The sequence below is a fragment of the Centruroides vittatus genome, unplaced genomic scaffold (assembly GCF_030686945.1).
Source record: "Centruroides vittatus isolate TY-2023 unplaced genomic scaffold, ASM3068694v2 scaffold_1172, whole genome shotgun sequence".
Lineage (NCBI taxonomy): Eukaryota > Metazoa > Arthropoda > Arachnida > Scorpiones > Buthidae > Centruroides > Centruroides vittatus.
This window is the reverse complement of record NW_027122672.1, coordinates 1431587-1456700: the sequence shown is the minus strand read 5'-3', so window position 1 is coordinate 1456700 and position 25114 is coordinate 1431587. Positions and strand designations below refer to the sequence as shown.

At 26.6% G+C, this 25114-nt stretch overlaps 1 protein-coding gene across 3 annotated transcripts; it reads right to left on the bottom strand.

Moving 5' to 3' along the window:
• Nucleotides 1-1932: 1932 nt before the first annotated feature.
• LOC136986808 (uncharacterized) lies at nt 1933-14628 on the bottom strand. 3 transcript variants are annotated; one of them, XM_067284424.1, is made up of 5 exons: nt 14352-14628; nt 10632-10699; nt 7415-8212; nt 2753-2844; nt 1933-2290 (listed from the first exon to the last, which is right to left on the bottom strand). In XM_067284424.1, exons 3-5 carry the CDS (start codon nt 8191-8193, stop codon nt 2283-2285), a joined length of 879 nt encoding a protein of 292 aa, XP_067140525.1. In that variant the 5' UTR covers nt 8194-8212; nt 10632-10699; nt 14352-14628; the 3' UTR covers nt 1933-2282. The 3 variants fall into 3 exon arrangements, with proteins under 3 accessions (XP_067140525.1, XP_067140524.1, XP_067140526.1); XM_067284423.1 differs by having other exon boundaries at nt 1933-2844; XM_067284425.1 differs by having other exon boundaries at nt 1933-2844; nt 7457-8212.
• Nucleotides 14629-25114: the final 10486 nt, after the last annotated feature.

The following is a 25114-nucleotide window of genomic DNA, read 5'->3' as shown; positions in this document are numbered from 1 at the left end:
ATTTAAACGTATTTTAAATATCATATCTGCTTATAATTACAATTTGCTAAATGTTAATTAGAAATAAAATTAAATGATTTTTAAATATCTTCATATAAATTATGTTATAAAATTCAAATTAATAACATAATAATTCACTTTAAAAATGAAATATAATCCAGAATATATATATATATACAGGTATACCTCGAGTTACGTCGTTTGTCAAAAAAGTATATGGAAAAATAAAAATCAAGTTTAAGTCATTTTATTCGACTTTACATCCATCTGCCACAAATATGGAAGTCGTAATATCACTAGAAAAGCATTAAAAAACACATAAAATCATATTAAAATATGTACATTTACAGTAAATGTTAATATAATCATCATAAATCCTAGAGAACGAAACATGAAAACATCTGTGTTGTCGTCTTATTTAGCGGTCTTTAAGTGCTCATTATTGGCGTTTTCCACAGTAGTTTCGACTTACATTGTAACTACACAAGTAAATTCGACTTACATCGCCTCTCCTGGAACCAATTACCGACGTAAGGCGAGGTATACCTGTATATATATTCTGGATTATATATATATATATTTATATATAAAATAATAACTAATTAAGTCTTGTCATTTTTATTTTGTAAATAATGTTCAGTGATTTACAATAAAATCAAATAGCATAAAACAAAAGCTGACATGAAAAAAACAAAGCAATACTAACTTGATAAATTTTTTCTAATTTATAAATACACAAAAATTTATTGATAGAAATCTTAAAATAGCTTAAAATCATTATACAAAAAGCAAAGATATAAAAATCTAGGTATTATTTCTAATACAATACATTTAATTATTATAATAATTACTATGATTGTAACTATGAATAATGACACCTGTTTCAATTCTAAAAAACTTAGAACAAGAATGTTGATTAAATCACAAACATGAAAAAATATGTAATGACTAATTGTACTGTACATGAACAGTGAAATTAAGACAGCGATCAAAATCCATGACTGATTCCACCAATTGTCTATTTTGACCTCAACATACCTTCACAATTGATAGATTAATTGGCTTAAATCTGTTGTCATTGGTCATTGTTATCTTAAATTTTCCATTTACGTGTATTAGTCTTAACAGATCAGAAGATTCAGATACTTAATAATATAATGAATCCTAAATAATAATACTCAAAGCTTCTTATTACTAATGCAAATTAATTTAGTGAAAAAATTTTCTGTCATAGAATCTATGTATATTTATTAATTTTTCATATAAATATATTTTAATATTGTTTCTTCTATTTATTATAACATTAACTCATGAACGAATGAATATAAAGTATGTGATTTATATTATTGTAATAATATAAAAAGATACAAATAATAAATTCAAACATAACAATTCATGCTAACAAAGGTGATGTCAATTTTAATAAATTTCTGTTGACTCTAATTCACTTTCTTTTAAACAGACATAAGGCCAATCCAGTTAACAAAATTAATTCCTTAATATTGTACCCTCAAATCCTTTCAACAATAAATAATGTCAGGAATATATAATTATTCTGACTCTTAAATGCTAAACATGATTTCTCACATAAACTATAAATCAGTTTTAATTCATCAATGCTTCTTAAATATAAAGATATTTAGTAAAGCTTTATTTGTCATGCTTACAAAAATTTTTTTGATTAATGTTACCCTAGGTATACAAAATGGCGGCTCGTCTCCGATTCCAGCAATCCGAAGACAGGGAACAGTGGGGACGCACGTTCTAACTTAACCTATTCTAATAATTTGGTTGCTAATAATTATGGTAATTTATTAGAATAGGTTAGGTTAGGTTAGGTTAGGTTAGAACATGCATCCCCACTGTTCCCTGTCTTCTGATTGCTGAAATCAGAGACGAGCCGCCATTTTGTATACCTAGGGTAACATTAACCATTTTTTTTACTAATTCAGCAGTTGTCAAATTTTGATATAATAATCACAATATCACAATCTAATATTCACACCATATTTTGGGCTGTACAAAATAACAATATATATCCTACAAAATACTACAGTTTTAAAAAAGAATTATTGGAGTTTCAATTTAAATGTATTATATTTATACGTAAATGTATGATAGTTTCATAAATAATGAGAGCGATAACTAAGAATTTCTAGCTCTCTAGTCCCTGTGACACATTTAAAGCTAAGTTAAATGTGTAATTGATATTTGATGTGTTTGCTTATAAGCATGAGAGGTCCCATTGATTCAGTACTGTAGAGGTAAAAAGAGTTTTTGTTTTACAGTCCTGTAATTAATATTTTTTATTATTATTATTATTAAAGTTTATCAATTTAAGGCACTCTAATAAAAAAGAAACTTTTGAAAAATCACAGATCTGTTTTAAGATCTTAAGTTGAAAGATTTATTATAATTTTAATAAGAAATTCAATAAAGAAAATGTATATAAAGTGTAATATAATATGATACAATTTTGCTTAGATGCTTGTGTGAATATATAAGTATTTGCACATTAATATAATTGATAATAAATCTTACACGTTAATGATATGTAAGGGAAATAATCCCATTTATAAATTACTTATATTTATAACATATTTTTAAAATCATTTTAAATGCATTCAAATGTCTATACATTCTAAATTTTAAACATCTTCGTAATACGTTAAAAGCAAAAATTCCTGTAATTTATTACGGAAAAAGAAATAACTATATTTTAAAAATGGTTAGATGAGATGAACACTAGTACCGTCCTGTGGCAAATGTCCAATACAGATCAGATCGTCATAGCTTGGTGGTGGCACAGGTGGTAAATGAGACTCTTGAGGAGAATTTTCATATCTAGAAACAAAATTTCGTCAGAATAAAGAATATATAAAGAAAAAATGTATCAATTTATATAATATTAATGATAATTAATTTACATAAATTGATAAATAAAAGTTTTAATATTAAATTAGTTTAAGATTACTTCAGATTTTTGTGTTATAATTACCAAATGGCTCTGAGAAAATACAGTAGAGCATCGCTTACTTGACCCCTGATTAACCGACCACGTTCTAGTCGGCAAATTCAAATGTCCGCTAGTGATGTGGCGCTACAATATTTGGTTATGTCTTGGCTACTTTAATATTATTTTTGCTAATTTTTGCGTGTTTTAGCTGGCAGCACTGGCTCGACCATGAAAGGGAGGCTAGTATTTAAACCAGGCCTAATACACTATACTAATAATGCATTTTTTCATACTTTTCGGTTATCCGACTTTTCAGTTATCCGACCAACCCCAGTCCCCAATTAAGTCGGATAATCGATGCTCTACTGTAATAATCATTGATAAAATAAAACACAATAACATATGTTTTCTTTACAAAAAGAAAAATCAGAACAACAAAATATAGTGTTATATATATTTTTATTTACAATAATTTGTAAATAAGAAGAAAATATTCGATAAATAATAATAATGAACACAAGATATAAAATAGAAATATACAATTAGTCTCAAGGATTATTTTTTTCAGTGATAAGCGTATTTATTAAGCAATAATAGTAAATTCCAGTACAGAAATATCAAAATGAGATAATTAAATGGTATATAAAACAAATAAAAAATAAAGATTATTTGATATATTAAATCAAATGCGTAATGGTAATTAAAAATAATTTTGATATAATAATAATAATAATATTCTAAATAAATTTAAAACTATACATTATGAATAATTTAATGATTATTATTCATACATTTTTAATTTTATTATTAAAAATGAATAAACGTGTCGCAGGAAGTCTGTAAAAAAAATAAATTATTGTAATTTGCAAATTAAAATATGGAAATAAAAAACAAATTATAGAATATAATTATGTTAACTAATAATTAGTTAGCATAATTATGTTCTATAGTTTGAAGCTCCTCCTTATATTAAAGATAAGGAGCTTCAAATTATTAAGAATATACGAATGGAGAAAAAAATAAATTTATTATTATTCTTTAACTAGAGTAAAATTAATATATTTAACTACAATCTATATTTTATGTGATATTATCAAGAGATAAGAAAGATTATTATAGTAAAAAATATGAAAATTATACCTTATTCATATACAATTATAAAAATTAGATAGTACTATAGTGCTTACTCTATATTTATTTACATGGTAATTTTATATGTGTAGAAAGCAAAGGAAAAATATTTTTTTATTCTCTGAATATTACCAGATGGTGTACAAATGAACTTCATTTTAGTAATGCCAGATACTATTTCATAATATTAACAGATACTTTTTCCTTCTTCTCTTTCAGTTTCTCTCTCTCTCTTTTTTTATTTATAAGTAATTGCAAGATGTCAAATTATTAATGCAGTAAAGATGATTTCATTTATTTAAAACACATGAAATGATTAATTTCTAAATTTAGAAATACAGAGCATGGATGTTTCTGAAAAATATTTCATAAGGATAGTAAGTATATGGATTTATTTCTAAGCCAAGTAGGAGAAGAGAAAGTGGAATAGTTAACACATTTGTGACTGTTTTAACACTCTAGTATGGTAGAATATCTACACGGAGAACAGTAATGTTGGAGCCTTTTACCGGTGTGAGTGTGTGTGTGTGTGTGTATCATCGTATCATCACACTATGGTTAGAAAACGTTTGTAATTACTTTGTTTAGTGTGATGATACACATAATTCTATATATTAAAAATAATAATAAATCAAGTGAAATCAAAATGAGAATGAAAAAAACATCAAAGAAAAATCTGTAATGAAAGTACTAATAAACTTGTACCATCTAGAATGAGATGCTATGCCACATAAGACTTGTTCCTATATGCTATTATAAATTGTTGTTAACTGTTAATTAATTAATTCTTATACATATTACAAGAATTAAAAATATCTCGTCGACTGCAGGATGACTGAGAGTGTAGAAGTGTCAGCCTGCCACACTTAAATATCTAGGTTTGAGTCGAGATTAGATCTTCAGAAGTTTTATGGGTAGTTTGATCTCGATACATTATACTCCATTCCTCTTCCTCACCATTACACTGCCCAAAACATTTTTAGCAATTGCAAGATAGAAAAAGTAAAATATAAAAACTCCTAATTTGCTGTGTTAATATCAAAGAATTTTAATTTTTATTAAAAATATCTGAAGAACAATTTTTTTTCATTTTAAAAATAAACCTTGCGAACATTTTTAATCTTTTAAAACAAAAATTCTTTAATTAAATATTTAAATAAATTAATAATCAGTTTTGTTCCCTAAAGAAGTCTATATTTTAAATTATGTAATCATCTTTAGTATCCCATATTTCATTTTAAGAGGAACACTTGTGACAATCTTTTAGAATTTTGTTTTTAAATAATTCTAAGCAAACTTATTGAAATACACAGTTTATTCAGAATCAAGTGTTCCTCTATAGTTAAAATGTATGACTCTAAAAATGTTTAGATAATTAAAACTACAAGCTTCTTTATAGAACTATTTATGTTAAACTTTTTATTACATGTAAATTTAATTCTCAGTAACTAAAAAAAACTTACATTTGAAGAAGTTGAAAGTTTATAATGGTTGAATGTTTTTAGTAATAAATTTTTAACCTTGCCTCACAATGCAAGAAAGATAAATATTTTAAAATATTAAATAATAATGATTATTTACTCAGTTTTTAATTAAAACAAATTTGGTCTGAAAAATGAAAAAGTTTCTAAAAACAATAATATTAGTAATTATTTCTTAAAGTGAGCTACAGCTATTTTTTCAGTTCTGAATGATTAAGGAGATAGAAATTTATATAATTCATTGTCATTTTCTACAATTAAAACATATTAAATACAATATTCCTACTTCAGTTTATACAGCAAAGTGATTTATAGACCATTCCTCAAAGCTTTGTTTTTTTATTGTATTGCTACTTGAAGAAGATTAAATAAGTAAAAATCAATTAAAATTTACTGACTTCTTATTGTTTTCTAATTGTAATTAAAGCCATACATTAACTATATGTACAATTTAAAGGGGAGGAGATTGCAGAAAGTATATATACACAAGAAATATACACAATGAGAAGGGAGGGGTTCAAGCCATTATCTACAGAGACTTTTGTGGTATTAATGGCTTACAACCTCGTTATTACAAGTCTAATTACTTGTAATGTGAATAAACTATCAGTTCGATAATACTTGTAGAACCTTTTTAAGTCTTTTCTTCACTGTCAAGGGATCCATGCACAAAAATTAAAAGGGAAGGGTTTTTCAAAGTACATCATTAAAAGAGACTTAAAAACTGCACATGTAATTAATATATAGCCATATTTTTTTAATAAGCTTTAATATGTTTTTAATAAATTACTTTAATTTTTCAATTATTGTAATAATTAAAATATTAATGTAATTTATATACTTAAAAATATAGTCATATTTATACAATGTTACTACAGAATAATATTAACATTTTTCCTAATTAAAAAAATAAATACAATTAAACTATTTTAGTAAAAAAATCAACAACTTGAAAGTTCTAAGAGACATGTTGTTCATATACTGTATAAAGTATTAAATGAAAATAATTTATAATAATTATCTTTGTACATTGCATTTAACTGCAAATTTTTCTGGAGATAATTATGGTAATTAATGAGATGACAGTCAAATCATAATAATTAATTCCATTTACTGAAAAACTTTGTATTGTTTTAATAGTTTGAACCTATAATTTTTTCTTATTCTTATTAAATTTACAATGAAAAATTTTTTTGTTTAATTATTCTATTTTATTTATTGATGCTCACTATTATATTAACTAATAAATTAAATATTTCAAAATAGTAATTTAAAACTTTTGTAAATGGTTGAAAATACACTACTTTACATATGATATATAACACTACTTTGTACAAAACAATTAACAATAACAATTAAATATACAAAATATTTGGTTAATGTTACCTATGGTTCCAAGATGGTGGCTTGTCTCTGATTCCAGCAAGAAAACAGTGGGGATGCATGTTCTAACCTAACCTAACCTATTCTAATAATTTTGTTGGTAATAATTATGGTAATTAGAATAGGTTAGGTTAGGTTAGGTTAGAACGTGTGTCCCCACTGTTTCCTTGCTGGAATTAGAGACGAGCCGCCATCTTGGAACCATACGTAACATTAACCAAATATTTAATTACGCTACTCACTTTTTGTTTGTAAATAATGATAACATAGATTTTTCTTATTATTTTAACTTTAATTTACATATTTTACCTTGATAAAAGGATATGAATTTTTTTTTTTGTAACAACACACATTAATTATGCAGAAAAAATATCAAATTACTTTTCAGCAATGAAAAATTTTAATTAGAATTTAAAACAAATGAAGAAACTTTATATTTAAAGGATATTAGATTGTTACTGACCTAGAAAGAGGCAGCTGAGATCCTCCTGTAGCTGCTACTGACCTGTGAATTGGTCGATGCACAAGAGAAGGAGATCTAGGATGAATTTCCTTTGCTTGTCTGTGATGACTAATTGAGGGACCTGATCTATAAGAAGGACTTGGCATGAGGAACATTGCTCTCTTATGTGAATCAGTAGGAGATTGAACAATATTTGTAGAACTGACTGGAGAAAATTCTTTAAAAGGAGGTTGAACTAAATTCAAATGACCTTGCTTAGGTTTATGTCTTTCTCTTCCCGATCCCAGTGTAGCGGGCATTTGGTTGTTTGTTCCCAGTGGATTATATTGTACTGCACCGCTCCGCTGTCGAACAACTGTATAATGAAGTTTAGTCCTTTGCTTCTGTTGCTTTCTGATATAACACTGAATTAATAAAAGCACCATATTAACACCAGCTAAAAGTACGCCTATATATACAAACACTAACCATTCCCCACTTTGTATATGCATTATAGCTCCTGCTACAACTAAAGCAGTACCTGTTAAAATTGCTGCTATGAATAATATTTGTTGAAAGTAATAACAAACTTCATGAATATTACATTCATCAGAAGCTGTTAAGGGTAATTCGGGTACATTATTTCGTTCAAGAGTTGTACCTTTAGGTTGTTTTGGATATGGAGCATAAGGTGGAGTCAATGTGGTAGACGTTAGAGCAGTATTAGCACTGACTGCACTACTTCCAGCATTTATCGGTGGAAATGCATGAGATATAGCAAGTTGTTCCTGGTCTGACATGTTTCCATAGAAAAAATATCTATAAATATGAATTAAAAATTGTTTTAAAGAAAGAAAAATTAATATACAATAATATACAATAAAATTTTAAATTGGAACAATTATTCATAAAAGAAATTGAAGAATTAGATGATTGATTAATTATAAGAATAAAATTAAATACAAATTTTAGAATAATTTCTTAAATTTTTAAGGTTCAAATTTGCTATAAATTTCATATGTTGATGATAATTTATTTACTAATATTAACTATTATTTATATTTAATATTCTACTATAAGTCAAACAATTCATTGTAAAATCTAATATTAATCATGCCAAAAACAGAAATCAAACTTCCAATTTACTATTTAATAAACTCCATAATTATGTCAATAGAATTTAAGGTCTTACGATATCAAAAATATTAAAATGAATTTTTAATGCAGAAGTAATGGTTAAATACATTATTTCTGTGTTTAATCTACTAATAATAGATCATGTACATTTGTCTGGAGAAAATGAATAGATGAAAAATTCATCTTGATTTATCTAATTTTCGAAATTGAATCTCCTACTGTAATTATAAAGATTAAAAACTACATTTACTAATGTATTTATAATTAAATATACATCTACATTTAAATTCTATTAAATAAACACAATTGAAACTCGATTACAAGATTACCAATTAAAACAAAAATACAAAAATATTTTCAAACTAATAATTTCGTGTAGATTTTTACAACAGTTTAACATTGTTAAAAAACTTTCTTCGTTCAATTACATTCCTTAATTAAGATTAACTAATAATAAATATTCTAGACGTGAAATTTAAAAATTATTCACGACATTTTTGGATTTTTTTTCTATCACAGTAACATTCACATATTATTTAAGATGCAAACTCTACTCGTAATAAAGAAAAATCTCTGAAAATATTATAAATAAATAATTTTTATCTTCTGAGTAGTTTGTATTATTACTTGATTTAACATCCAACAGTTTTTTTTCAATGAAAAATCATTTAACTCTTCCATTCTGTTACCATTTAAGTAATTACTTTTGCTCAGTCAGCTTTCCAAGAAGTATATTTAATTCTTAAAAATACATATAATTATATAATTTTAACACTTTTTTACTATTTCAAAACTGTTATAAAAATTATCTATTGAAAAGCAGATCATAAAATTCTTTGAACTATTACAATAAAACTATATATAGTAACAACTAACTTATAGCAGTAGTAAAAAGGTTACTTTAACAACAAAAAACCAAATCTAAAATCTTTCTTCTGTGGTCAAATGCTATAAAATCTATACTTTACATTTATAGCTGTAGGTTTATGGCTTTAAATCCAGATAGCATTATCCTCAGTTGGATTTTAAAGTGTTTATAAAATTAATCAATAAAAATTGATATTTGGTTTGACTTATGTCACTAAATATAAAATATTTAGTGACATAAGTCAAGTGAATACTTATATATATATATATATATAAACCTAGAAAGATTTTACTTAAGTTTGCTACTATAACAGATTTTATATATTTAGTAACTTTTTCTTCCTTATATTTCTTTTAAACAACTAACTATTAAACTAAAAATAAATTGAAGCTAAGATTAAAATTAATTTTAAATATCTAATCACAATTAATTAATTATAATCATAGTCAAATAAATAAATAAAAATATGTAATTATAAATTTATATACTGTATACAAATTAATTTTTTAACAAATAATAATAAGTAAAACTTTAATAAATTAAAATTTTCGTCGAAATATCCGAAGATATTTTCGAACAAATTCCCAGAGATACGTAAGTAAATAGATTTCATTTATTTGCCTTACAACTCCATCCACTAATGCATTTTATTCATTTATTATTTACATTTTAAATTTTAATATTGCTACGAATTCTTTCGTAGCATCTACTCTAGATACTTGTTTTGTATCTCCGACGGATTTGTTCATTTGATAAAAGCAAACAAAATCAGTAAACTTCATAGTACAAATTATTGCATTGATTGTTTGTATATTCTCATCCGCCTTTCCCTTATATTTGCAATTTAAATATAATGTGGGAGTTCAAATTTGATTTATTTAAATGTGTTTAGTGAGTTATGTCGATCGAAGCCTTCGAAACGAATACAAACAAGAATGTTAAATATCGTCTAAAAAGTGCATTTGCATTTTGACAAGAAAAGTTCTAAAATGATCAACGAGCAATAGATCTTTTCTTTTCAGCTATTATAATGAAGAGTGTGATCAAAACCAATTTTACTTTATTATTATTAAGTGTGATTGCATTAGTAACTCAGACGGAAGCTTAACTACAGAGACGATAACTCCGTGCTTTAATAAAATAATGTCTATAAGTGAGCTAGTACATTTTTTAATTTTTTTTTATACGAAATTTCTCTCTCTTCTTGTCTTTATAGATTAGACTCTAACTCACCTTTACAATTTTCAAAGTTGTCTCCCCATTTGTCTCTTTGTCTTGTCCTAGATCCACATCCAACTGGTCTATAATATAAAGAAACATTATTCTTCTAATTTAATAAAAGTTAATGTTACTCGTACGTCTACTTAAATATTATCGACGATAGCATTTCTCACTCTTACACTTTATTATTCTCTAATTTTTGAAGGTCTACAATCGGAGTAAACTTGGAAAACGTTCAAACAAATCAAACATTAATCATAAATTATATTTTAATCGGCATTCATTCAATATTCGTTCTCGAGCGTAAATTAATATTTAATTGTTGGCGAATATTGATAAATTTCCGAAAATTAAATTTAAAACGCAGAGTCGCCAGCAACTAAAGCGAATTAACGTAGCTATAACTTTTATTTATGGCTTATTCGCATTTTAATATTTTAGTCTAGTAGCAAATATTTAATTGACTAGGAAAATGCCATAATTTATCATATTAAATGAATAAATTTAATTTTAAAGTCTAAAATTAAATAAATTTCATTATTAATAAGTTAATTAAATTTTAGCTCTTTATGTTAGAAGTCAAGAAGATAAACAGAAATCCATTTAGATTCCTCTAAATCATAAAGTATACATTAAATTTTTGCATTTTGTTTAAATTTTACTGTTTCTTTAATTAATTTTTTTTCCATTAAATCAATGAAATATTATCAATTATATATTAAAAATCTTATTAATTGCAACTTAACAAAAAAAAAAAAAAAATTTATTTAAAAAGTTCTTCACAAAATTAATTATTTAATTAATTTATTTATTTATTTCGTCTCTGGTAATTAACAAAGGAAACAATTTTATAATTCAATCATTAAAATGAATAAACTTTTAAGAGAAAGTTTAATACGAAGAAGTAATTACTTTTAAAAAATAATTTTTAAACACACATGATGATAATAAATAAATATTTTAATACAATTTACTAAATAATCTTATCGAGAAATAAATGAAATTCATTTCTTGAGATGAAAAAAATAAAATTAAAGAAAAAAAAAATCATTTAAATCGATTTTATAATCTCTACATTTTCATTCAGCCATGAAAAAAAATATTAAAAAGAAAAACTTATTTTTTCTGATTGTATATTTAAAGTACAGAAATTTCAATAATTTATTTTCTATAATTAAAAATTCTATTATGAAAAAATAATAATCATTTAAAATTTAAATATTTCTTTTACTAAAACTATCGAACTATAAAAATTACTTTTATTTGAAAAAAGAAAAAAAGGTTAATGTTACCATAGGTGCCAAGATGGCGGCTCGTCTCTGATTCCAGCAAGGAAACAGTGTGACGCACGTTCTAACCTAACCTATTCTAATAATTTGGCTACTAATAATTATGGTAATTTATTAGAATAGGTTAGGTTAGGTTAGGTTAGAACGTGCGTCCCACTGTTTCCTTGCTGGAATCAGAGACGAGCCGCCATCTTGGCACCTAGGGTAACATTAACCAAAAAAATTGTTTAATAAATTATATATTTTTAATTTTAAATATTAATTTTTACAATAAAAATAATAATAATAAAATATTCAACTCAAACCATACTTTATCATCAGAATCTGTTATTATTTTCTTCAAAATTAATTATCTTAATAACAATAAGAATCATTCAAACTTCTAATTTTTCAAAGAATGTCATTATATACAAAGATCCTTTTTTTCCCCCCTTAAGAAATAGGAGAATTTTTCTAACTCCATTAAAGAACGGTATTAATCTTTCATCAGTTGACACACATTCTTAAATTACTGTTATGTTTTGACACAATATATAATTATCTCATTTGTTTGAGTGCCGGGTCACAGTAGCCGCTTTTATTCTCAATAATATATCCTTTGTGAAAAGTTCAAAGACGTTAAATAGAGTTTAAATTTAAAAAGAAAGAAAGAAAGAAAAAAAAAATTACTCTACTAAAAGCTTTTTTAAATGTCAAAATATATATATAAATAAATCGTTTAAATTTTACGACGAAATTTCATCAAATTCCAATTTAAAACTTCCGAATTAATTAATGACGAAAATCGATGCTTAAATTCATCATTTCGTAATTAAATACGACGAAATTCTAGTAACTACAACTAAAATTAATACGAGGAAACATTGGCAAAGAATATTAAATCAACTCCAAATGATAAAATAAAAAAAGAAAGAAACAAAAAATATATATATATCAGCAAGTTTAACGATTAATTTAAGTAACGTAATTATACCTATTAATTATATAAATATGAATTCATTATTCGAGTCATACTTAAGTTGAATATGTCAAGATAATTTTTTGCCTCATTATTCAAACGTAAAATTAGCTCAATTTTTATAATACACGATCGCGTGTGGCACGTCTCGAATTTTAACCAGATGATGACGATGATGATGATGACGGTGGTTTTTTTTTTACCCCTTCAAACAAGGCCAAACCAAGGCAATCTCCGTCTTATATCGCTTACAACTCTCATATACTATTACTAATAACACTTACATAACGTTATTTGAAGATTAATAACGGATAAGAAAGTGTTTTTCCTGTTAGAAACGAACAAATTTTCTACATCTTAATTATAAAAGAACCGTTGACTGTTAAGAAAATGTCCGCCCGAATTGTTATATACGATCGTTTTCAAATTTAAATTTCTATCCGCTAAAGTGATGATATGTATATATTATAATTCCGTGATCGTGTGTCAGAATTCTTTATAAAAGAAAAGGAAAAAAGAAAAATCGGTTAAGAGATGTTTTAAGAGAAGCCATCGCAGCATCAATCAATAGACTGCACATCACTAGGTACGTACAAGGAATTTTTCCAGAAGTGAAAGATTTACTTTAATGGAATTGCTAGCCAGTCAAAACATATAAATCAAACGGGTGGGATATCTACTTATATAAAAGGTTAAGCTAACTTCTAAACGATTTACAGGATCGATAAGTATGAGCAAAATATAATAAAAACCATAATTAAACGTCGCTTTTCTATATAGATTCCTTACATGGAACCGTTTTAAATCGCAATTCATCACGTTTGATTTGTAAATGAATTTAATCTTTTGTTTTAAATTATTCTGTGCCAAGTTTTCCCATTCGGAAGAAGGTAAAAATAACTTATATATTAAGCAAGTTAAGGCTCAACGACTCATTAATCTCTCGTACCATTCTCTATAAAAGTAATTCCCGTTTTCTCATCAAGGAGGGGACACGCTGCGAACATAATTGAGACAGATATTACTCTACTATATCTTAATTTTACAACTAAATCATTGACAGTTAAGAAAATGCCCGTTTGAATTGATACACGATTCATTTTTAAATCAAAATTTCTATCCATTAATAGATGATATAAGTAATTCGTTAATGGATCGCCAGTTGTTTTTTCCGATCTCGGAGAGAATAGGGGGAAAAAAATAAGAGGAAAAGAAGACAAAAAAAAAAAAAAAAAAGACTTCTTCGATCGATAAATCGAAACCGGACCACTTCTTAACTGTTGCAACTATTTTTAATAGAATATTTTTATATATATAAATGATATAAATATATAAAATTGAGCGCAAATTCGATAGGAAAAGAATCCGCATTTAACCAATAAAAGTCACGTGATCACTTCCCGCGAAACTGGACTTTTAAATACAATTTCGCGGAAATTCTTAAAAAATAATTATTATAAAGGTAAAAAAAGGAGATATTCTTACTTGAATTGAAGAATTTCGGTGGAAACAGCATCAGATTTTTATTTTATCTTAATTTTTTCCGTTGTTTTATCGTATTATTTCGAGAAAAAAAAAATATATTTTTACTTCACATCGTTACTTTTTGTCGTACGAATGCTCAAAGGTAAGGCAACGAAATCCAATGATTCACTATTGTGAAAAAGAGCTTTAATCATTCATAAGATGAGAGAAACTGTCGTACGCTCGTCAACCACGTTCCATTCCGTCTACACTGACATCGACCCACGACGATTCCAGCCCCCTAGTGTTCGGAAATGGTAATTACGAGAAACCGTTACTCTTCGTAATTATTTAAAGTATGTTTTTTTTTTAATTTTAAAATTCCTTTTTAATATTTATTTTTAAATTATATATCGTTAAATAGTACTAATTAAATATTAAAAGTTAAAATTGATGATAATAATAATAATATTAATAATAATAATATTTGTAAAGTGAATGTGTAATTGAATTTAATTGTTGTTTACAGATTTTATTTTTTGGTTTAATACATAAATATTTATTAAAATAATTTAATATTTTAATGTGCTTAAATTATAAACTTATTTAATAAATTTAGTATAAAAAAAGTAGCATAAAAAATTTAAATTAAAAAAATTAATAACTGAAATTTGAATTATTTTTTAAAAAATTTACTTAATTAATATACTTTTTAAGTTAATTTTCCTTAATTATACTTTGGTAATTAAAATTCGTAGCATATTTTTTGAAATAATTTCATTATTGAACACTAGATGGAAGCACCAAAATTTAAAATTTTGTTTTTATTTTACTCAATATAATTGATTATTTTACCCCTAATTTTAGCATAAATTTTTAAAATATAAAACATTTATATCAATTTTTTAAATATTTTTCTGTAAAAAACAATATATATTTTTTCTATAATGACTTCGTGTTGATTTTCTCAAGCTAAACGCATTTGCTACTTATTACCTAGGGCGGAACAAACTGAAATAATTATCCTTTCTAATATTTATACACGCAAATGTACAGAAAGTACGATAATTACTCTAATCGCCTCACTTAAAACTGGTAGCAGGCTTAGCTACCAATTCACAGGCATATAAACACGCGATTATAAATATGAATTTCATCAAAATCTTGGCTTTAATTTAATTATTATGCACTTTTTCTCGCTCGGCATCATATGTATTATCGAAAAAAATCCTTTGGTATACAGGAAAAACGCGATAAATAACTTTACAGAGTATAAAGATAAGTCGTTAAGTGACAAATGTCACGTATCTTGGATGACAAGTTGTATGGAATATATTTTTTATTATTCTGCGACTCAAAAAAATGTATAACAATAGAATTCTGAGTGAATATTTATGCATTATTTCTAGCTTTTGTGGAGAATTTTTACGAAAATACACATGTAAGGATTTTTTGAGAAGAAAACCAGACCTAAACTTGTTATAGCCTTTTACATATAAGGGCCTCACGCGAGGCCCTATACTATTGGTATATTTGATCTTGATAGGCTTAGAAATAAAAATATTTATCTGCCTTCGAGGCCTAAATACAACGTTTTAAAATAAATTTTCAGTATTCTGAACATGATTTATTCACGCCAGACTTTATATTTATTTATTAATAAGCCTAAAATTACAAAATTTTACTACAGGCTAAAGTCTAATCAAGTCGGTTCTCTTCAAGCTGTAGTCTACACTACACTATACTGTAAAAACCTATGGCTTATTACACTGTTCTTAGAGTGCGATTTGTTCTAGGATTAAATATTATAAACGGCATATTGTTAAGAAAAACAATATACTGTAATGTTGAAAACTGTATTGTATTGTGAACGAAATTTCCTCTAATAGTTCTTGTAATAGTCATGGTTCTATTGGATGATCCAAATTCGTATTGCAACAGAATTTAACGCCTTGTTCTTCCTCCTGGAAAACCTTCTTAGAAACTTTCTGAATGAAAAATTCGAGAAAAATTCAGAAATGATAAATTGGACGTAGATATACAGCGTGGACTCTTCAATGTTCAGACCTAATAACATCTGACAATTCGCTTTGGGGCATTGTGTAAGAGAAAATTTCTCAATTCATCCTTATAACAATTGAAGAACTATCAGGAATTGATTTCCAGTTGTCAGCATAGAAGAAAATGTCCAGAAGAACAAATGATAATTGGAGCTCGTCAGTCGAATTAAAGACAGTATAAAGATAACTTCTAATTAATTAGCGCGGGAACACCGTAGCCATTTTAACTCGAAAAAAGATACGATTGAAAGATTGGAACGTTTGAATTTATCCAACATTCAAATTACATTTTTACTCTATCGTGATAAATATTATCATTTGTAACAATTGAATTTTAATGATTTATTATGAGTTAAAATGAAGTTCGGATTTATACTCGTTCAAGCCTTAAGCCATGACAAATAGGAGACTCTACTAAATAATAATACTGTAAATTTAAAAGCGTAAGGGTCTAAGTTTTAGCTTGTTTATTTGATATATGAATCCAGACTAGTTAAAATATAAGTTAACAAAATGAAAAATAGGTAGGAATGAGAAAATAGTCAATAATCTGTCAATCGATAAGGTTAACAATGCCACAAGAACAGAGACCGAAAAAGTTGATGGAAGATCAGATCAGTCATAAAAGTGAGCTACCCCTCTATGAAAGCCATAAAATAAGTAAAACAAAGATTTTTTAATAAAGATTACTTAAAATTTCATGAAAACTTGATGAAGAAGAAATTAGTTATCATTAAAAGTATACAGTGACCCACATTAGGACTGATATAAATATTTTATTATAATTATGTAAAATTCATTAGTTAAGGCTCTCCCTATGTGGTATATACAGGGTGTCCTATAAGTCTATATCTTTAGGAATTATATTGATCTTTTACAGGTTACATGGCGCTGATAATGGAGAACGAATTATGAAGATATTTTGGTGATTGGGACCTGCAGTCAGCGTGAATTTACCATAGTTTAACAGGTTGCAAGCAGAGTTACCATTTATACACAGCTGTCTGGATTGCAGCCTGTTAAACGTTTCGGAACTTCCAGGCTGATTGTGGGTCCCAACCATCAAAATAAGTTGAATGTGTTCCTTTTTTTATATTCGGCGGCACGTAAAAAGATAAACAAAGACCAACAGAACTAAACTTCTGAACTGATACAACACTGTAGTTCAAAATATGTATCAAAGAACGTAACTTCGATTTATGACACAGTTTATCAGAAATATGACAGCTCACTTTACGACTATTTTCCAGAGCCAATTAAGGAGACTGCTTCATTTGTCGAATAGATATTATGTATGTATAGGAGTATTTTGAACTGAAGCATACTGTACATGTATGAAGAAGTACATGCATGAAGAATACGAATTGCATTACGTACTGTAACCGTATGCAATTTTTAACAACTTTTAAATTTTATGCAAATTAAGCATTAATTTACCAAATTTAAATAATACCATTATTTATTATTGTTTCTAATGTTGCTGTAATGTAAACATTTCATGTCTACAATTCGAAAAATTGAAATACAGGATTACCTAGAAGTAGGTAACATAACAATTAATAATGTACATTTTAGTAGAAAAATTTGATTATCAAAACATAGACGTAGTGAACATTATATTTAGACACACAGAACAAAAGAGAATCTAATTACAATTCTTCAAAGTGGAGTTCATTCATATCAATTCCTGTCAAAGGGAACTCAGAAGGACAATTGCCCCTCCTGAGATTTAATGTTCTTTCAGTTTTTTTCTTCCTTTTTTTTAAAAAAAATAATAACAATTTTATAAACCAAAGGAGTTTTTATAAGAATAAATTTATTTTAATAGTCGTTACAGTGTAGTATTTACCGTTTCTTCCGTAAATACTACAGTGAACCGTACGCGAAGAAATGGTTTCTCTGCTTTTCCTTTCAGCCCTGTGCAGGCGCTGTATTATTTAGAAACAGCACATTTTATAATGTTTAAAACTTGTTTAAACTTGTTTAAAAACACGATTCTAGTCAATCAATTGATTGGATAATTGACCTAAATAGAATATGTTTTAACTCCTCTTAGACAAATCCTGTGGGCATCTTTGGCTCTTATTATCATCATACAGTTTAACATATGTAAGAGTGGTCCAGAAGTAATAAGGCAGTTATTAGCAAGGTTGAGGCCGAAGTTTCCAACGCGAAAACGTGTACGTCGGACGTTCAGCGCCGCCTTCCTGTAAGCCCAGAAGTTTGACAATGGCGTTTGGAACGTCGAGCATGATTCCACCGACGTTCCAAACGCCATTGTCAAACTTCTGGGCTTACAGGAAGGCGGCGCTGAACGTCCGACGTACACGTTTTCGCGTTGAAAACTTCGGCCTCAACCTCGCTAATATTACTTCTTGGCCATTCATCGTAAAGCTATTGTCCATCTTTAGTGCTTGAATTCGAATTCCTGACAGATAAAAATATTAAAAAAAGAATCATTTTAAACTCATTTTCTCTGTACAATTTACAACGCACAGCAAAGTATTTTGAGCTTACTTTATTGTTTCCTAAATAAAATTTTAATTAAAATCTCCAGATTATAAAGGGAAATTTGTCTGCAGATTTACAAAAATTTGTTCTAAGGTCTATTCTAGGACCTTAGAAAAGGTCTATTCTAAAGACCTTTCTTCTTCGTATAAAGTTTTTCCCTACTTTTTCCTATTTAGGGATTATTTACTCTAAATAAGGATACCAAAAGAAGAAAAAATAACTGTCAAGAAGGGATCAAAAATAAAGAAATTTGGTGTTTAAGTCTTAAAATATATATATATATAATTGTATCAAATTTCTTTTAAAAATGCAGATATCGTTTATCAAAAAATTTCACAATTCTTGCTGAAGAATTTATTGTTTCCTCTGCACAATTTACAGCTCGCAATAAAGTATTATGAGCTTTTTATTTTCTCTCTAAATCTCCACGTCCAGAATAAAAATTTCCCTATAGATTTACGAAAATACATTCATGTTAAGCATTTTTTTTTTCTCAATTTCCCTTAATTAAGAATTATTTCCCGAAATAGACAAAGAAAAGGAAAAAAATAACCTTCAAAAAAGGGATTAAAAAGCTAAAAACTAGTGTCTAACTCACAAAAAAAACACGGAAAAAATCATTTGCATTAAATTTCACTTAATTTTTTTCCTTATTTAATCACAAAAATAAAAATAAAATAAATGAAACTCCGCAAAAATTTGCATCTTTCTTACACAAGAAGAAGAGGAAGAAGAAGAAGAAAGTAATAATTTCTCAGCATTTTCAACTTTAAAGTCTGAATCGATTTTAATTAAACTAAGCAACAGACCCTCTTCTTTTCCTTCTTATATACATAAAAAGTTATATATATATATATAAGCCTTTTTAAAAATTGCACTTTAGATTCTTATCTTTAAAAAAAAATCGAAAAATCAAAGGGAAATCTCAAAGGGAAAATTCGAAAAAGTGATTGGAATGATCATCAATCCCCTATTGAATATATTTAAAGCTAAGTAGCTGATATGTATATATATATATATATATATACACATTATTTTAATTATGTAAAATATCCCGTTTAAAACGTCATATAAATATCCTTTACTTATTTTATCGATCCTGTGTTAATATTATATAGAAGATGCTTCTATCCTTGACATTTGAACAACAATCTCGACCCTGAATGGCGTATGCCAATATTGGCAATAAAGCTTTTATCTTTTGAAGTTTTGTTATATTATCTTTTATAATCTTCGTAATTTACTGCATGTAATAAACTATCTTTTCGGTTAACTTTATTATTATTATTTTATTCTTAAATTTTTTAATTAATTCTCCTATCCGAGACGAGATAATCTGCTTTTTTAATTGTCTTTACGGAAATTTTTACGTTTCAAAAAATTTTCTTTCTCCTTATACTGATTTTTCCCTATTTCGTTTATTTAGGGATTATTTTCTTAAATGTAGATTAGTTTTACTTTGTAAGTAGAATATTTATTTTATTTTATTCTTATTTTTCTGATAATTTTCTAATTTTTTTAATCTGTGGTTTTCCCGTAGATGAGATATTTCCTTAAATTTTTCCCTAAGTAGGGATTTTTCTCTTATCGTCAAGCGATCGGCAATTTTATAAATGAAATTTTTATTTATTTTTTGGATAATTTTTTAGTTTTCCTCTGTGGGGATTTTTCCCTAAATATAGAATATTACTCTAAATTTTCCCTAAGTAGGGATTTTTTTTATCATCATCAAGCGATCGGCAATTTTATAAATGGAATTTTTATTTTTTCTTTTGGATAATTTTAGTTTTTTCTGTGGGGATTTTTCCCTGAATACCGAATATTACTCTAAATTTTCCTTTTAAGATTTATTTTTTTCCCTAAATAGGTAATGGATCGTATTATTTTTTAGATAATTAATTCTTTTTGTATATAGCTATTTCATAAATTAAAAAATAAATAAATAAATCTTTTCCTAAATATACATTTTTTCCCCTTTAGGGAATATTTTCCTAAATAGGGATTATCAATTTTATGAAATTAAATATTTATTTTATTAATAACTCTTTTAATTTTTGCTTATTTCGTGCATCATTTATCATTCTTTTTTTTAAAAAAAAAGGGGACATTTTTAAGTGTAAAGGGAATTTTCCCTCAACGCTGGCCTTTCTCTTGTTATCGATATGAAAATACTTTTTAAATTATTAAATATATTTATATAAAAAAAATTAATTCGTTTGTTTTTAATAATAAAATATTCAGAACATTTTGAATTTTTACTGTTTTAGACTATCGATTCAAAACACAACACAAAAATCTCATTTAGAAACAAATCTCAAAGAAAAAAAGAGGGAAAAAAATCGCTGAAATAAATTCCCTGAATTTTTTAAAACTAAATCTAAGTATAATTTCAAAATCATTAAAATTTTATGGGTTTATTTAAGTTTACATATAAAACAATGCCATTATAAGTAAATTTTTATATAATTTAATTCTAAACATTTACAAAAAATTTCACGTAGGGTGTTTTTATGAAAAGTATTTGTTTAAAATGTTACAAATTTACAATTTTCGTAAGTTAAGCTGTTTAATTCGGCTGGATAGCGAATAAAAAGTATGCCTGTTGCTCTGTAGTTCCGTACTCGAACCCGGATGCTCGGACCATTCTGAAACTTTAGAAATATTCGTAAGTGGTGTATTATTTTGGGCCTAGTCCTTCGCTACACGGCCACATTACGGGCCTAGCTCGAATATTAAGAGAAGTAAGAGGACTTTTTCGGACCGTGGGCATGAAAAAATCCATTCAACAATAACAGGTTAGTCCGAAATGTCAGAAACTTTTGTGAACGGTGGATCTTCCTCATAATCTGGCCCTCTCTCCCTTGTGGGCCCAGCCAAATCCATGATAAACATGAAAAAAAGACACTATTAATGCGTGCCCACTAGCGGCCCAATAGATAAAACCCCTGGTAGTTCGCGCCTCACTATTGAACTAGACACATTTTGGACTTTCTTCGCCAAAATAGGGACCAGTCCACTGAAAGGACCCTCCTCTCGGCAGATCGCCCAAGTGTCGCTTTGCCTTATACCTTCAATACAGTGACTCTAAAAATTTTCAAGCCAATTTCAGCAGATTTCTTAGGTAGTTTAATATGTAGGGCCTCAACTTTCACCCATATATTGGGCCTAGCAGTACTTGTAATAGATATTTAAAGAGGGCCTTCTTAAGCGGAAAAAATTTGAAAAAATCTGAACTTTATAATGAATAATTTTGTATTAATTTCGAGTTATTGATACATTTTTTGGCACGATATAAAAAATTGATATCATTAGATTCGGCTGATGTAGACTTGGATTCGAACTCAGACAAAAGTGGATTAAATTAAGATCGATAGTGTATAACTCGGAACAGCGATTTACAACTATCGATAATTGGCTTCTATTTAATAGAATAATAAATATATGGCTTCAAAAACAATATAAAATCGATTCAGAATGGATTCATAAGCCTAATTCGAGCTGTTAAGCACTAATTTTTAATTAAATTGTATTTAAATCCAACAAGCTACTTTGCCAGATCTTATCCCGAAGAGTAGCAGCTGATAACTAATACGAGTAAAATGGCGTTATATCGAGGATTTTCTTTCGTTCTTCCTAAAGATTACTTTACTTAATAAAGTATATCAAAATTATCAACTCTCTTATAATCTACATTCAGGCCCTGATAGAGAGGGACCATTTGTTTCCAGGCCCCAATACAGAGGGTAACGTGTACTCTACACTCATTTGGGTCTGGAAACCTCTGAACCCTCTGTATCTTCACAATAGTTATTCTTTTATGTAAAAACACGATAAATATATATATATAAATTAAAGTAAAATCTTATTTGTTTTATTGATTTTATTCATATAATTTATGACTTTCAAAGAAGAACGAGGTCACCGCTATATTTGCTTTTAAGCTAAACAAAAAGCTTATGATTTTGATAAAGAAAAGGCCTGTGTCACTGTTTAGGGCCAAGAAAAGACTAAATTCAGCTCCGGGTGTGGCCCTATATTTGTAACTGGTCAAGGCCCCAGTCATCTTTCTATCTGTCAATATATAATAACCATTCTGAGAATTTTTCAGTTGAATTCTGGCAAGTTTAATCATGAGAATTCTCATGATTATATATGAAACATAGTGTATTTTATACAAGATAAAAACAATTCAATTACAGTTAATTACTTTTAAAAATGTTGTTTAAAGGTATAGGAGTCTGCACAGATTTCAATCTTTTTGTTTTGTTTGATCAAAATCATCATTATTAATTAAAAGGAGTAGAGCCTACTCGAGGGTTTATGTTGAAAAAAAAGGAAGAGGAGAGAACGTCTCAGAATATAGGCTAAGTCAGAAAGTATGAAAATATATGCAAAATTAGTTAAGAAATGTTTACATAGTAATTTTAATTACATAGATGTAGTAGGACAGTAAAGTAAAAGGCAATACAAGTAGCATTTACAGACATATGGAAGATAGAAAACAATCTTCAATATGCTTGTAAGGAAGGAAGCTTCTATCCAAAGTCAAACAACAATCATTACAAATATATATATAACTTTATTTATAGATTAAAATTCTTCTAACTCAATTCAGAATTTATAATAATAATTGTTTATTTTTATTTTAAAATTAATTTTTATCGAATTGTTACTTTATAAAATAAGAAAATTAATTTTAAACATATTCTCTCGTATTATTTTTGTAAAGCATTGTTATATGATATTCAATAAATTAGTTTTATAATGAATAAACATCCATTATTATATCGTTTCATGATTAGAAAACTGATAAGTTTGTATTTTTTTACTCATAATTTATCTTTCGTAAACAATTCAATACAATCGACTTCTACAGAAAATTCAATAGAAGGCTATTTGTGTAATACTTCCATAAAACAATTTCATACATTAACTTTCTTTTTATTAAAAAAAATTAATGCACAAAATGCAGTTAACCACGATAAAGATTAAATTAAATTACTAAATCATACTTTTCTACCAATCCTGTAAAAGAAAAGTGCATTGTTCTAAACTCAACAACACACAGAACACACTTTTGACTTTTGAGCTTCCATGTATCTAAATTAAAGCCAAATAACATAATTATAATTAACTTTATAAAGGAATTTCCACAAATCTTAAGTATAATTTACCATAAATATAAAGAAAACTGTGTATAAATTACATTGGAATATCATAAATATTACATCCAAACATACTTAACTAACAAAACTATTTTATATTTTATTTTAGACTTTCAAAGTAATTCTTCTCTATTAATTGTTTGATACATTAAGATTTTATAAGTAATAATTATTCATTAAATTACTTAAAACATACAACACTATTATAAACATAGCATCTATAAACCCTCTTAAATTTATGTCTTATCTACTAAAATACTAGCAGATAAGACATAAATGTACTGATAATATGTATTTATTCTGTTAATAGAATAAATTTATAAGATTTTAATTAATTAGGCTATAAATTAGATTAATATTATGACTCCTACTGACTCAAACTCCTTTAGTTTCAAGGAGAAGAAATCAGATTGTTGCTATAATATAAAAAATTCAATTAATTTTTTTTATAATATTTATAAACTTGATTACAATACTACAACATTCTTTTAGGAATTTAACAGAGTGCAAAGACACCACCAACGATTTTCATTATGTAAAATATGGAAAGTTAATTCAGCACCGTCCTTAAAAACCAACTCATATGTCAACTTTCTGTAAGATGATACACGGATAATATCCGAAGATAATAAATTTAACACTTGACAAAAACAGATTAAATTCGTTAAAATGTTTTTAAAAAATACTTTAAAAAAGGAAGTACCATCTGTCCACTGTCGAGTACCATACGCGATAACAACCATTAATTCTCATACAACTAAGGGTTATTATACCAACCACACCCATTATCTTCCTTCATAACAGTAAAAAAAAAAAACTTTTTTTTTTAAATTTATAAATTAATTTAAATGATTCATTTTATAATTAATTATAATATATTTATATACACGATCCGAATAATTAATAATTTCAAGTTTTGTTAAAGTATTCTTTAAGCGCAGCATATATGTATGCCTATATACTTTTCCGCTATGTGCTTTTCTCTATTGATACTACATAGACGTACAGTACAGCGGTCTTTCCCCCTTTTTTTAATGTACACATTATA